Here is a 13,621-nt window from a genome sequence, read left to right on the forward strand (position 1 = left end):
AACCATTGCACAGTGGCACCTCCCCAGGTTTTACTGTCACTTAGAACATTTGGTCCTAAGGTTAAACATGAAGCCTGCTTAGTGGTCATCTTGGTTGCTTTCAGACCTCTCTAGCTCTACTTCTCCATGAAGAAAATAACTTGGTGGTTAAATGATGGGGAAAATGACAGGTTTTCTGTTTTTGTCTGCATGGTTCCCTGAGACAGGCAAAAGGTAGGACACTTATGGTTGCTCAGTGGTTCTTTCTTTTAGGCTTCCAGTGACTAATATTAGTGGTAAGGGGGAACTGGGAGTGATCTCAGAAAGGGAGTGAAATGAAGGTGGGAGTATGAAATGAAGGAGTGAAATGAAGGAGTATTCTGGGGGAGAAAGCATAAAAGAGAATGAGATTTTGGTGTGGGAATGTCTTATGTGAGGAATGGGACCAGGAAAATAATATAGGTACTTAGTGCATTGTAATAGTGTTCGATTACAAATAAATGTCTATTCGAAATAAATTTTTGTAATTCAGATTTCAGGTGACATTATAATAGATTTTAATTTGAGACATAGGAGAGACACCATGACATTTACTTGGGTTTACTTTTTGTTTTATTGTTGCTTGCCTTTTTGGGGAAATCTAATTGTCCTTTATATTTGAATAGGGATATTTTGGAGTGTATTGAACATTACTAATTTTTATGTCAATAGCATAAATTTTAACGGTCTGTATGGCTTAGGTTTTTTTTTTTTTTTAAGATTTTTTTATTTTAGAGAAAGAGAACTTGAGAGCAGGGGGAGGGGCAGAAGGAGAAGGAGAGGAGAAGCAGACTCTGTTGAGAAGCAAACTCTGTTGAGCTGGAGCCTGTTGCAGAACTTGATCCTACAATCCGAGTTGAAACCAAGAGCTGGATGCTTAACTGACTTGAGACACCTAGGCACCCATGGCTTAGTTTTCAAAGGTATTTTTACAAGAGCCACAAATTTGTGGATTTTACTAAATTTGTGAAGTATTTAAAAAACATACTTAGAACATGAAAAATGGGTGTGTGAAGATGAGCTTTTAAATTTCTAGGTGTGTATCATATAGGGTCAGAATGCTTATCCTTCCCCCCCTTTTTTCTTTTTTGAAATTAGTTCTTCATTTGAACAACTTCAGTCTGTTTTAGCATTAGCTTTATGGTAATGGTAGTGAGGCTGTGTTGTAACTGGATTCATAAAATGAAAATTGGTAGGAAAGAATGTATACTGTAGCTTGCCACTAACATTTTGGGTTGTTTATCTTAGATTTTCCCTCACGAGAATAACATTTATATTGTGCCTTGCAGATGATTTATTACTTTTGGAATGATGAACTATGGTTATAACTGTGTCCAAGAATTGGGGGAAATACCTTTATCATCACTAGTGGAAGCAAAATATTTCAGTGTCTAGAACAGTCTTTATTAGAACAGGGCTTCTTGGTATTAGATAAATGCTTTAAAAGACCTTTTCTTTATCTTTCTGGTGCATTCTTCTTATCATCAAGTCTTTGGCTTTAAGTTGGTGCATTCTTCTTATTATCAAGTCTTTGGCTTTAAGTAGTTCTGGTTCAGTGTTTCTGCTTTCCAAGTCCTGCTACAAGGGGTGTCAGGATGGCCGAGTGGTCTAAGGCGCCAGACTCACGCTCCGCTTCCCCAAGTCCTGCTACAAAGTGACTCTTCAGGGTGCTTAGGCCCCTTCTGGCTTTGCCTCTCAGAGTCTGGTCACTGCTTCTGCTAGGATCTGAATTGCACTGTCTCTTTTGCTGTGGGCAGACACTTATTCCATAGCTTTCTATCAGGACAAATTACAGACTTCTTGTTTAAGGAATGAAACCTAGGATTATTTGGCATTCTGTTTGCTGTTTTGCTTAAATGTCACGTGATGGCACTAGATCTCTTTTTCTTTATTGTTAGTGTTTTCTCCCTCATAAAAAGAACCACAATTTCATAATTTTAATAGAAATAAACTTTCAAATGTCCAAATTAGTTGCAAGTTTGGATATTTTGTTGACTTTATAGTGACATTTAAGAGCTTTTTCTTTTTTGGTAGTTTAAGCATTCTCTATGGGTTGCAGGTGGCCTCATGCCTGGCAATTAGTAGATAGTAAATAAAATCAGTTTGAATAAAACTAAATAAAAATTTCCTTTCAGAAATTCATTACTACTTTTCTCTTGTACATTCAACCTTTGGCTTTCTACCTTAACTTTTCTTCAGTCATTTTTATATATCATTTAGACATTATATAACATGTGAAGTTCTGATTGTCATTTTAACTTGCTAGGATTGCTGTTGATAATCTAAGTTCTGTGTAGAATCTTCCCATTACTAGACATCTATTTTAAAAGCTTTGCCACATAATATATTGTAGATGGTTCAGTTTAAGATGGTCCTCTTACTTGAAAAACAATTCAGTAAGTAAATTCTGAGACTTGGAAATTTGTACCAGCTTCACTTAAGAAATTTAGTGGAGCTTAGTATTCAGTTTATTATTGTTCCATTTTTAATTAAGTTGTCTGAAGACTGTAATATTTAGAATATTTTGTGTCATCCCCATGCTTTTTATTAGTTGATGATACTCCATTAAGTAGGATTAGGAAAAAAAATTATAAAATTTGCTTAGCTCCCTTTCATAAGCTGATAAATTAGGATAAAATTAAAAACAAAACTAAGTAATAAGTTATTTATTTCGTAATAGAAACTGCGTGGTAGCGGTGTCGCTGTTGAAACAGGAACAGTCTCTTCAAGTGATGTAAGTATATTCCTTCTTAATTCACTGGCCTCCTAACACCATGAATATAAGTTATTTTGAGTCATTTAAAATTTTAAAGATGTTTACTAGTTCCCCAAATGTAAATCCATATTAACCTTCAGTTAGATTAATAGTATTATAAAAACTCTATATTTATGTATATATAAATATTTATGGTCTGTTGTTAGACAGGAGACTTGCTCTTCCCTGTTGCTCTTCTTTTCAGGTCCCTTTATCTTAGACCTGAGAATCAAGGCAAGAGTCTGAATTCAGATGTACAGCTGGAGTGAAAAATCATAAAGTTACTTACTCTCTTCATGCTTTCATTGTTTGATAACCTATCCAACATCTGCTTAACAGATATGTGAACAGTGTGTCAAGGAGTTGGAAACATTTCAGTTTCCTGATGGTATAAAGCTCGTTACTTGCACAGTGTTGTTCAAGGCTTTATGTGGGGTATATGTTGGGCAGAACCCCTACCAGCCCTTTTTTTTGGCCAAACTCTCCCCACATTTTTGTAGAGCCAAAAGGGTAAAGGTTAAAATTAATCACGTCTCCCCAAGTTTCCTTCTTGGTTGGACTTATCTTCCCCATTTGGGAGCAGTTTATCTTTGTTATATTTTGAATACTTCAAGAACTGGCAGTAAGTTTGGACAAGTAAGGGTTGGCATGATTAGAGCTAATTGAGAATAAGAGAGGGAAAAAAGAAAGTTAGAAATGTAGGTGAGGTGCATCTATCTTCATTAGTGGGAAATATCTCTGGGAAACTGGAAGGCATCTTCAGAGGGTGGTGTCTCCCACCCGCCTGTGGTAGACCTAATAAAGCTGTGTAGGAGCCATTTCATATCCATATTAATTAACAGTACTTCTGTAATCAGCATGGAATATATCTGTTTGTGTGCTCTGACACTGGAGGCGACAGCAGAACCCATTTTCAAAGCCAAGAGCAGGGCTTCTCTTGGGGCAGGTATTGAAGGACTTGACAAATAGTGTGTTAGGCCAGAAAATGGCTGTTAACCTTCTGAAGAGGAATCAGAACAAGGTGTAGAACTACATGAACAATCTTGGGATCAGAGTGGGGTAATGAGGTGATAGGTTGGAAGTCTAGATATTCAGTCATAAGCACATGTTTAAATTGAGAATCTTTTATTTCATGACTTGAGTTTTTATGGGTTTGAAATTCTGAAAAATTATTTAATTCATGTTTTGGAGTTATTGATAAATTTTTAAAAAGGTGTTTAAAGAATTATGTATCTTATAAACTTGAGTGATTAACGTGTTTCTAAATTATTAAAGCTTACATAATGAGTAATGTTCTTTTCTGAAAAACATGAACATGATGTTCTTTGCTGTCCAGTGTATTCGAAAAATAAAACTAATTAATTGAATTGGCATACATTAGTCAAAGTGGTTTACCTGGTAGATTCCTACACATACATCCCAAGCAGAATTAGCATCAGAGGTAATAGTGGGTAAGGAAAAGATGACCTTCGATTTTTTTTTTTTTAAAGATTTTATTTATTTATTTATTTGACAGAGAGAGAGAGAGAGCTCACAAGTAGGCAGGGAGGCAGGCAGAGAGAGAGGAGGAAGCAGGCTCACTGCCGAGCAGAGAACCCGATGCGGGGCTCGATCCCAGGACGCTGGGATCATGACCTGAGCTGAAGGCAGAGGCTTTAACCCACTGAGCCACCCAGGTGCCCTGACCTTCGATTTTTGACCTTCTTCCCTTTCATACCCTTCAAACTTTAAACATACTTGCTGTCTCGTCCTGAAGGTTCTTACTTTTTCCGATGGCTATCTACTTGGAAAGCAGACTTTTTGATAAGTTGAGCGTAACATAGTAGCTTCTGCTCTGATAGGATTTAATAGGGGAATCTGAATTGGTAACTAATATTGAGCTCTTGCTATGTGCTCGGCACAGGTTTATTCATTTACATTTACATTTCCTTGAAATATTCATACTTCCTCTCTTGACTTAGGTCTTACTGTAAGCCACATTGTATAGATGTGAGCAGTGAGGCTGCACAGAATGGCAATACCAGTTTTTGTGAAGTCATTCAATTAATGAGTGGCAAAAACCCCAAAGCAAGGAATTGTTTGCCAAGAGAATTCCTTTTGAGGCAATAGAAGTTGCAGTTAGGTCTTTAGGCATTCTTCAAGTTGCATAGCCTGCTCAGACATGTAAAAATATTGGTATTATATTTTAAAAATCCCTTTCAGTTTTCTAAGAGCATAGAATAGCAGTTTGGGGGGGGCGCCTGGGTGACTCAGTGGGTTAAGCCTCTGCCTTCTGCTCAGGTCATGATCTCAGGATCCTGGGATCAAGCCCCACATAGGGCTCTCTGCTCAGCAGGGAGCCTGCTTCCTCCTCTCTATCTGCATTTCCACCAACAGTGTAGGAGGGTTCTCTGTTCTCGTATTCTTGCCAGCAGCATCTGTCATTTCCTGACTTAGACTGTCTTCTTTCACTTAGCACAATTTCTTTAGGACTCTCTGCCTACTTGTGCCTCTCTGCCTACTTGTGATCTCTCTCTGTCAAATAAATAAATAAAATCTTAAAAAAAAAGAAAAAGAAAAAAGAAAAGCAGTTTGGGAAGTTGTATTACACGATATTGCCACTTGATGTCAGTGTAAAACAGACACAAGTTTTATACAGCAAATTGTGAAATAAGAATCATTCAACAGTCTTACCTTTAAAATGGTCACGGAAGCATCATTGTAAGTTATGAGTGGATCATTAAAAACGTTTTTATTTAAGTGAGGTTATATAAGTAGACTTCCCTTAGCAGGCATTATGTTGTCTTTGCCTGGAGATGAAAATAATAAATGATACCAAATCTTAACACACTTGCCTTAAGCTGCTCAGTTCTTTCCTGTCTAATGTGAGTACTCAAGTCTTCTGAGAAAACTGCACAGCTGTGAACATTGATTAGTGCTGATCCCCTGATAAGAAGATGAATACGGTGATCTCTCAGAGGCTTTGCAGCATTTAGAAAGAATCTGGGAATTTCTTGTTTGTTTCTTTTCTTTTTCTTCTGTCCAGCTTCACTTAAACTTGTGTAGGAAGAACCAACGTGATTCCCCATCTGACTGTGTCCTGATCTCTGGCTATTTTGTTGTGGATACAGTTTGGCATTAGTTACTACTAGATAAACATAGTTTCATTGATAGTATGTAAAGTTGATGAAGTTGCCAGGTTCTCCTTATTATTTCTTCTTGCATTTTAATGTTCTGGAGCAGTTCTGTCCATCAGGACTTCCCATGATGTTGGAACTTTCCATTATTGTAGCCACTGTGTGGCTATTGAGGACTTGGAAAGGTGGCAAGTGAGGAAATAAATTTTCAATTTTGTTTAGTTTTTTAAATTATAAGTTTTTTTAAATCAAAATATATGTCACGCACCATAAAATCCATTCATTTGCAGTTCAGTAGGTTTTAGTATAGTTACAGAGTTGTGCAGCTATTATCACAATCTAATTTTATAACATTTTTAACACCTCAGAAAGACAACCCTGTACACATTAACAGTTATTCCTCATTCCTGCTCCCCACTTCCAACTGGCAACCACTGGTCTCCTGTCTCTCTTTCTCTTTCTGTCTCTTCTGGCCATTTCATAAAAGTAAAGCGTGGAGTGTGGTGGTTGTCTATGACTGGCTTTTCTTTTTGTAAAATTTTAAATTAACTTGTAATGTATTATTAGCCCCAGGGGTACAGGTCTGTGGATCACCAGGTTTACACACTTCACAGCACTCACATAGGCTCCCCAGCGTCCATAACGCAGCCACCTTCTCCCTACCCCCCCTCCCCCAGCAACCCTCATTTTGTTTTATGAGATGAAGAGTTTCTTATGGTTTGTCTCCCTTTTGATCCCATCTTGTTTCATTTTTTTCCTTCCTTACCCCTTAAGCCCCCCATGTTGCTTCTCAAATTCTTCATATCAGGGAGGTCATATGATAATTGTCTTTTTCTGATTGACTTACTTCACTCAGTATAATTCCCTCTAGTTCCATCCACTTGGTTGCAAAAGGCCAGATTTCATTTCTTCTGATGGCTGCATAGTGTTCCATTGTATATATATACCACATCTTCTTTATCCCTTCATCTGTTGATGGACATCTAGGTTCTTTCCATAGTTTGGCTGTTGTGGACATTGCTGCTATAAGCATTCGGGTGCACATGCCCCTTCGGATCACTGTGTTTGTATTTTTAGGGTAAAAACCGAGTAGTGTGATTGCTGGGTCATAGCATAGCTCTATTTTCAACTGTTTGAGGAATCTCCGTGCCGTTTTCCAGAGTGGTTGCACCAGCTTGCATTTCCACCAACAGTGTAGGAGGGTTCTCTGTTCTCGTATTCTTGCCAGCAGCATCTGTCATTTCCTGACTTAGACTGTCTTCTTTCACTTAGCACAATTTCTTTAGGACTCATGCATGTTTTAGCACATAATAGCATTTTAGAATGAGAGAAATGATAGATTTGGCTTTTGGCCAAATTTCTTAAATTGTTTTCTGTGGCAGTTCTAATATCCTCGTTAATATGAAGATAGTTTTACTGTTTTGACTTTGTTTTTAATTTAATGCTGCACTGATGCAGCACTTTTCAGTCTTCCAGAAGAGTTAGAGTACTTTAATGATTTAGTTCTTTACTACTTCGTTGTTAACTACATTGAAAGTGATGCCCAAGTAGCAGAAATAAGTGGGCTGTGTCAGGAATTCATACAGCTCAGGCCTGTTATTTAACTGTGGTCTGCTCTGGCTGGTGAACTATGAATTCTGTGAGGACTCAAAGTAATTCACAATCAGTTAGGCGTCTGTGTAAGTTTCAGGAGCATTGTTATTTACCTAAAGCAGTTCCTGGAGGATTTTCATTTTTAATGGCCTTTTATCTTCTTGCCACAAAATTAATGCATTTTAAATATTGGGGATCATTAAAATAAATGCACAGAATGAACATTAAGGAAGGAAGACAAGAATCTGTGAGTTTTGTTTTTCTGATCAGATTTTTTGGGAGGACTGTCTGGAGGTATATTATGGCAATACAAAAGAAATTTAAGTGATAAGGTATTTCAGTATACAAATCATTGCCAAAGCACAGCACTGATAATAACAATAAGTAATCTAATATGGTGCATTAGGTGTGTTCTTTGAAGTTGTATACAAAGCAATAATTTATAAAGTAAGTAATATTTTCTTAAGTTCATAATTCTTCTGTATAGTAAAGAATCTTGTTACATGACTGAGCCAATTAGGTTGAAAGCATCGCTTGAAGGAGATTTAGATATTTGTAAATTAGTAATAAAATTATTTTTTTTGGTAAAACAAGTGTAAGACTAAATTATCTTAATTTAGGCATTAACTTAATCTTAGTATTTTATGAGTATTGACTAGATCTCTTTGAGTGAGCCAACTTCAAGAGAATTCTTGAACTCATATATGTATTTTAGTTCCTGCATATGAGGTAATAATAATATACCTTATGATTTTTTGTGCTTTGTAGAACTATTAGAGTTCAGATTTGAGGAGATTTTCTCCCTTAATTTGTTGGGGCTGGTATTTCTCTTTATTGATGATAGAACAGTTCTGAAGATTTTAAGTGATTTGCCAAAGATAATTTGGCAAAGCTCCTGATAGGCAAAGCCTCTTCTCTTTTCCCATCCTTTCTTTGTCTTTTTGCTTTTTCTTTTCTTTTTAAAAAAATTTTTTTAATTTAGTTTTTTTATTATGTTCATTTAGCCCCTGTGTTGTGTTTTTATAATTACGTCTTAACTCACCCAAAGTAAAATGCTCAGATTTTAACTGTTCAGCTAAATGAATTTACATGTCCTGTGTCCTCCTGCTCAATACCTCCCTTTGACTAAACTCTCACCAAGGTTATTGTTTTCATGGTATCTTATTACCAGTGATTAGTTTTGCCTAATCTTGAGCTCCATTGTAGTGGAATCATATACAGTATGCTCTTATGTATCTGAATTCTCTTGCCAGTATTGTGCTAGTGAGATTCATTCATGTTGCATTTAACAGAAATTCATTCTTTTTATTGCCATAGTAGTAATAATCCATTAAATGAATATTCTCTATTCTATTATTAGTGGATATTTTGGGTTACTTCTAGTATTTGGCTATTCTGAATAAGCCTGCTATGAACATTCTTGTACCTGTCTTTGGATAGCTGTGATCACTGTAATCACTTGTGTCTGGAGCACTTAATTCTAGAGTGGAATTTCTGGGTTGTGAGGTATATGTAAATTTAATAGATACTACAAATCAGTGTTCTCAATCAATTGTCCCTCAACAAACTATGGAGAATTTCAGTTGTTCCAGTCCCAACTGACTCTTACATTGTTTTGTGTTATTTTTTTCTGTCTTGTGTTAGTTTTTAAAGTGAATATCTGTAATAGAATTAAGAATGACACACATATATGCTCACACTCACTTTTTAGTTCTACAAGAAAAGGTTTGTACAATATTCATGAAACATTAAATACTTTTGGGACTGTTAAAATCAGCAGTCTTCCATTTCACATAAACCTGGCTTCTGGAATCTATTTTAGTCACATATGTGTTTGAAAAGTTCAGCTTGGTGCTTCACCAATTCCACTGTACTGTGCATTTTTACTCTGTGGGACAGGTGCTTTTTATTGCAATGCAGACATGTTATTTCAAGTGCCCACGATTCCAGAATTTAAATGAATAATTGCTCTTTCTCATTTAGTTTGTACTTAAATCCCAGCATTATGAAGGTGAATATTGAAAATAATGTCTATAAATGTTTTTATAACATTAGTTTTATTTTGGTACAATATCACTGTTTTTTATGTTTATCTTTTGTTGCCTGCCTGCTTTCTGATTCCTTAAATTACTTTGTAATTCTGCAGAATATGGATCTCTGAGATCATATTTGCCACAAAGGGGAATTTTACCAGTTGCTGTTTTTCCTGTGATGTGATTATTCCACCGCAAAGTAGGAGAGTTTGCATTTCAGCAACACTGGAAGATTTCTCTTAAATGTGTTGAGAAATAAAAATAGTTTTTCTGTACCAGTGAGTTTTGCTGCAGTGAGAGGTCATCTTGTGGCCAGTTCTCAGCCTAGGATGTCTGGTACAGCACAGAGAACTCTGGCTAAACCATGAAGAGAGTAGATTCCTAGGACTAGTCCAAGATTAACTCACTCTTTTAATTTCAGCAAATTGCATCTCCTTTTTAAGGCTCATCTGAAAAATTGGGTATCATAATATTTCCCTTTTATTTACTTATTTTTTTTAATTTTATTTTTTTTCTTATCTACTTATTTATTTTCCTTTTTAAAGTTTTAAGTTTTTATTTAAATTCCATTTAGTTAACATACAGTATAATATTAGTTTCAGGTGCAGAATTTAGTGACTCATCACTTGCATACAACACCTGGTGCTCATCACAACCAGTGCCCTCCTTTTTTTTTTTTTTTTTCAATTTATTTATTTTCAGAAAAACAGTATTCATTATTTTTTCACCACACCCAGTGCTCCATGCAATCCGTGCCCTCTATAATACCCACCACCTGGCACCCCAGCCTTCCACCCCCCCATCACTTCAAACCCCTCAGATTGTTTTTCATAGTCCATAGTCTCTCATGGTTCACCTCCCCTTCCAATTTATCCCAACTCCCTTCTCCTCTCTAACACCCCTTGTCCTCCATGCTATTTGTTATGCTCCACAAATAAGTGAAACCATATGATGATTGACTCTCTCTGCTTGACTTATTTCACTCAGCATAATCTCTTCCAGTCCCGTCCATGTTGCTACAAAAGTTGGGTATTCATCCTTTTTTTTTTTTTTTTTTTAAAGATTTTATTTATTTATTTGTCAGAGAGAGAGGGAGAGAGAGCGAGCACAGGCAGACAGATAGGCAGGCAAAGGCAGAGGGAGAAGCAGGCTCCCTGCCGAGCAAGGAGCCCTATGTGGGACTCGATCCCAGGACGCCGGGATCATGACCTGAGCCAAAGGCAGCTGCCCAACCAACTGAGCCACCCAGGCGTCCCAGGTATTCATCCTTTCTGATGGAGGCATAATACTCCATAGTGTATATGGACCAGATCTTCCTTATCCATTCATCCGTTGAAGGGCATCTTGGTTCTTTCCATAGTTTGGCGACCGTGGCCATTGCTGCTATAAACATTGGGGTACAGATGGCCCTTCTTTTCACGACATCTGTATCTTTGGGGTAAATACCCAGGAGTGCAATGGCAGGGTCATAGGGAAGAAATCAGTGGCTTTCTTAAACACTAACAATGAAAATAGAGAAAGGGAAATTAGAGAATCAATTCCATTTACTATAGCACCAAGAACCATAAGATACCTGGGAATAAACCTAACCAAAGAGGTAAAGGATCTGTACGTGAGGAACTACAGAACACTCATGAAAGAAATTGAAGAAGACACAAATAGATGGAAGACAATTCCATGCTCTTGGATTGGAAGAATCAACATTGTTAAAATGTCTATACTGCCTAGAGCAATCTATACTTTTAATGCCATTCCGATCAAAATTCCACTGGCATTCTTCAAAGAGCTGGAGCAAATAATCCTAAAATTTGTATGGAATCAGAAGAGACCCCGAATCACTAAGGAAATGTTGATAAACAAAAATAAAGCTGGCGGCATCACGTTACTGGATTTCAAACTTTATTACAAAGCTGTGATCATCCCTTTTATTTTTAATAAGTTTTCATTATTTTAATTCCCTTTTATTTATAATTTAATTTCTCTTTTAATTGTTTAAAAATCCTTTGAAAAATGTTAATAAATTATTTTTATAAAACATTTTAAATTTCTTTTTTGACAGTTTTTTGATTAGTTGTGAAGGTTAGAAGATATATTTTGATTCTTGAAAAAAACAAAACGTTTACCTTAAGGAAGAACTCTGGTTGGATGACATTTAAACAAATACAATTTAGGAAACAATGCAATGAGTACCTAAAATATCTTTTTTGTGTGTATGTATTTTGTTGCTGTTATTTAGTCAGTCCAGATTGCCCATATGGGTGATACTTTTGTTAATGGACAAGTGAATTACTTTAGCAGTTTGTTTATTTATTTATTTATAAAAAAGATTTTATTTACTTCATAGAGAGAGAGAGAGTGCATGAGCACGGGGGGTGGGGGTAGTGGGGAGGAGCAGAGGGAGAAGCAGACTCCCTGCTGAGCAAAGAGCTTGATGCAGGGCTCTACCCTAGAACCCCAGGATCCTAGGATCATGACCTGAGCCAAAGGCAGATGCTTAATGGATTGAGCCACCCAGGCATCCCTACTTTAGTAATTTAAATGAAAATTATCATCTGGCTTAAGTGAGCTCTTCTACCATAAATATTTTCTAGTAAAATAGGGTGATATAAGGTACAGCCAGAATTGACTAGCAATTTATATTAGTTTTCTTTTTAAAAAAGTTTTTTTTTAAAGATGGTGAACTTTTTTTTTTTTTTTAAGATTTTATTTATTTCTTTGACAGAGATCTCAAGTAGGCAGAGAGGCAGGCAGAGTGGGGGGGGTGGTGGGAAGCAGGCTCCCTGTGAATGGGTGTTGTTTTATCAAATGCTATTTCTTTACAAATTGATAAGATTATGGCATTTTTTGTCTTTAGCTTGTTAATATGGTAGATTACTTTATTGGCCATGGTGTATAACTCCTTATAATAATGTAAAAAAAAAAACCTAGGAAATTTATCATAACCTCCTTTTTTTTAGTGTACAGTTAAATAAGTAGTGTAAAATATATTCACATTACTATGAAGTAGATCTATAGGCCTTTTTTTCTTCTTGGAAATCTGAAATTCTATGTCCATTATATAACTTCCTTTTTTTCTCTCTCCCCAGCCCCTGGTCACCACTATTCTACTTCCTGTTTCTGTAAATTTAACTACTTTAGCTGCCTCATATAACTGGAATAATCATACAGTATTTGTCTCTTTATGATTGGCTTATTTTTTTATTTCTTATTTTTTAATTTTTTAAAATTTATTTGACAGAGAGAGAGAGATCACAAGTAGGCAGAGAGGCAGGCAGAGAGATTGGTGAAAGTAGGTTCCCTGCTGAGCAGAGAGCCCGAGGCAGGGCGTGATCCCAGGACCCTGGGATCATGACCTGAGCCGAAGGCAGAGACTTATCCCCTGAGCCACTTAGGCGCCCCTTATATTAGTTTTCAAATTGAGATAAATTTAAAGAAAGTACTAGATAGTTACATAAAATCCATACTACCAAAAAGATTTAGTTTCAGCTCCAAAAAGAAATGATAATGGTGCTGTGTTGTATATATATCTGCAGTATTGATTGTTACTAGGATAAAAATGTTAATTATGGGACCATATCTATTAAAGTCCCACTCATTTGGAATTTGTATAAGATATAGTGAAATTTGGTTGTATTTCTTTTCTTTGCTCATTCAGTCAAGAAATACATATTGAGTACCTACCAGGAACAGTGCATGGTGCCAAAAGCATAGCACTGAATGGGATGGGCAGGACTTCATCTTAGGACAGCATTAGACAGTAATTAATTACACACTGTGATTATTTTAGTACCCTTCCGGCAGTGCTTGTAAGAGAGAAGCACAGGTCCTTTACAGTTAGGGGTCTCCTCTGGGCAAGTTTGCTCAGCCTTACTGAGGAAGCACAGGGATGAGGCCTGTGCCTCCACTGTAGGGAAGTGTTTGGAGAGCATGGACAGAGAAAGGAGAGGGAGTGGTGCTGTAGAGGTGCAGGCGTGGGGAGAGTGAGGAAGTAAGGCAGGCAGGCCCAGGGTATTCAGGACCTTAGAGATCACATAGGGTTTTAGGACTTTTCCTCGGCAGGGAGAAGCCATTGAAGAATATTAAGAATATTAAGGAGTCACATGGCA

The 13,621-nt window shown here is 36.7% G+C and overlaps 1 protein-coding gene across 3 annotated transcripts in view; it reads left to right on the forward strand.

Moving 5' to 3' along the window:
- Positions 1–13,621, forward strand: part of ATP6V1H (ATPase H+ transporting V1 subunit H) — a 152,798-nt gene that overhangs the window by 24,977 nt on the left and 114,200 nt on the right. For 2 of the 3 annotated variants that reach the window (XM_044245595.1, XM_044245597.1), the window contains exon 7: positions 2,699–2,752. The exons of the other annotated variant lie outside the window; for it this stretch is intronic. In XM_044245595.1, the coding sequence (XP_044101530.1) occupies positions 2,699–2,752 (54 nt within the window). The remainder of the gene's footprint in view (positions 1–2,698; positions 2,753–13,621) is intronic. 3 annotated transcript variants of the gene reach the window in all.

This window comes from Neovison vison, chromosome 4, assembly GCF_020171115.1.
Source record: "Neovison vison isolate M4711 chromosome 4, ASM_NN_V1, whole genome shotgun sequence".
In the NCBI taxonomy this organism is placed as follows: Eukaryota; Metazoa; Chordata; class Mammalia; order Carnivora; family Mustelidae; genus Neogale; species Neogale vison.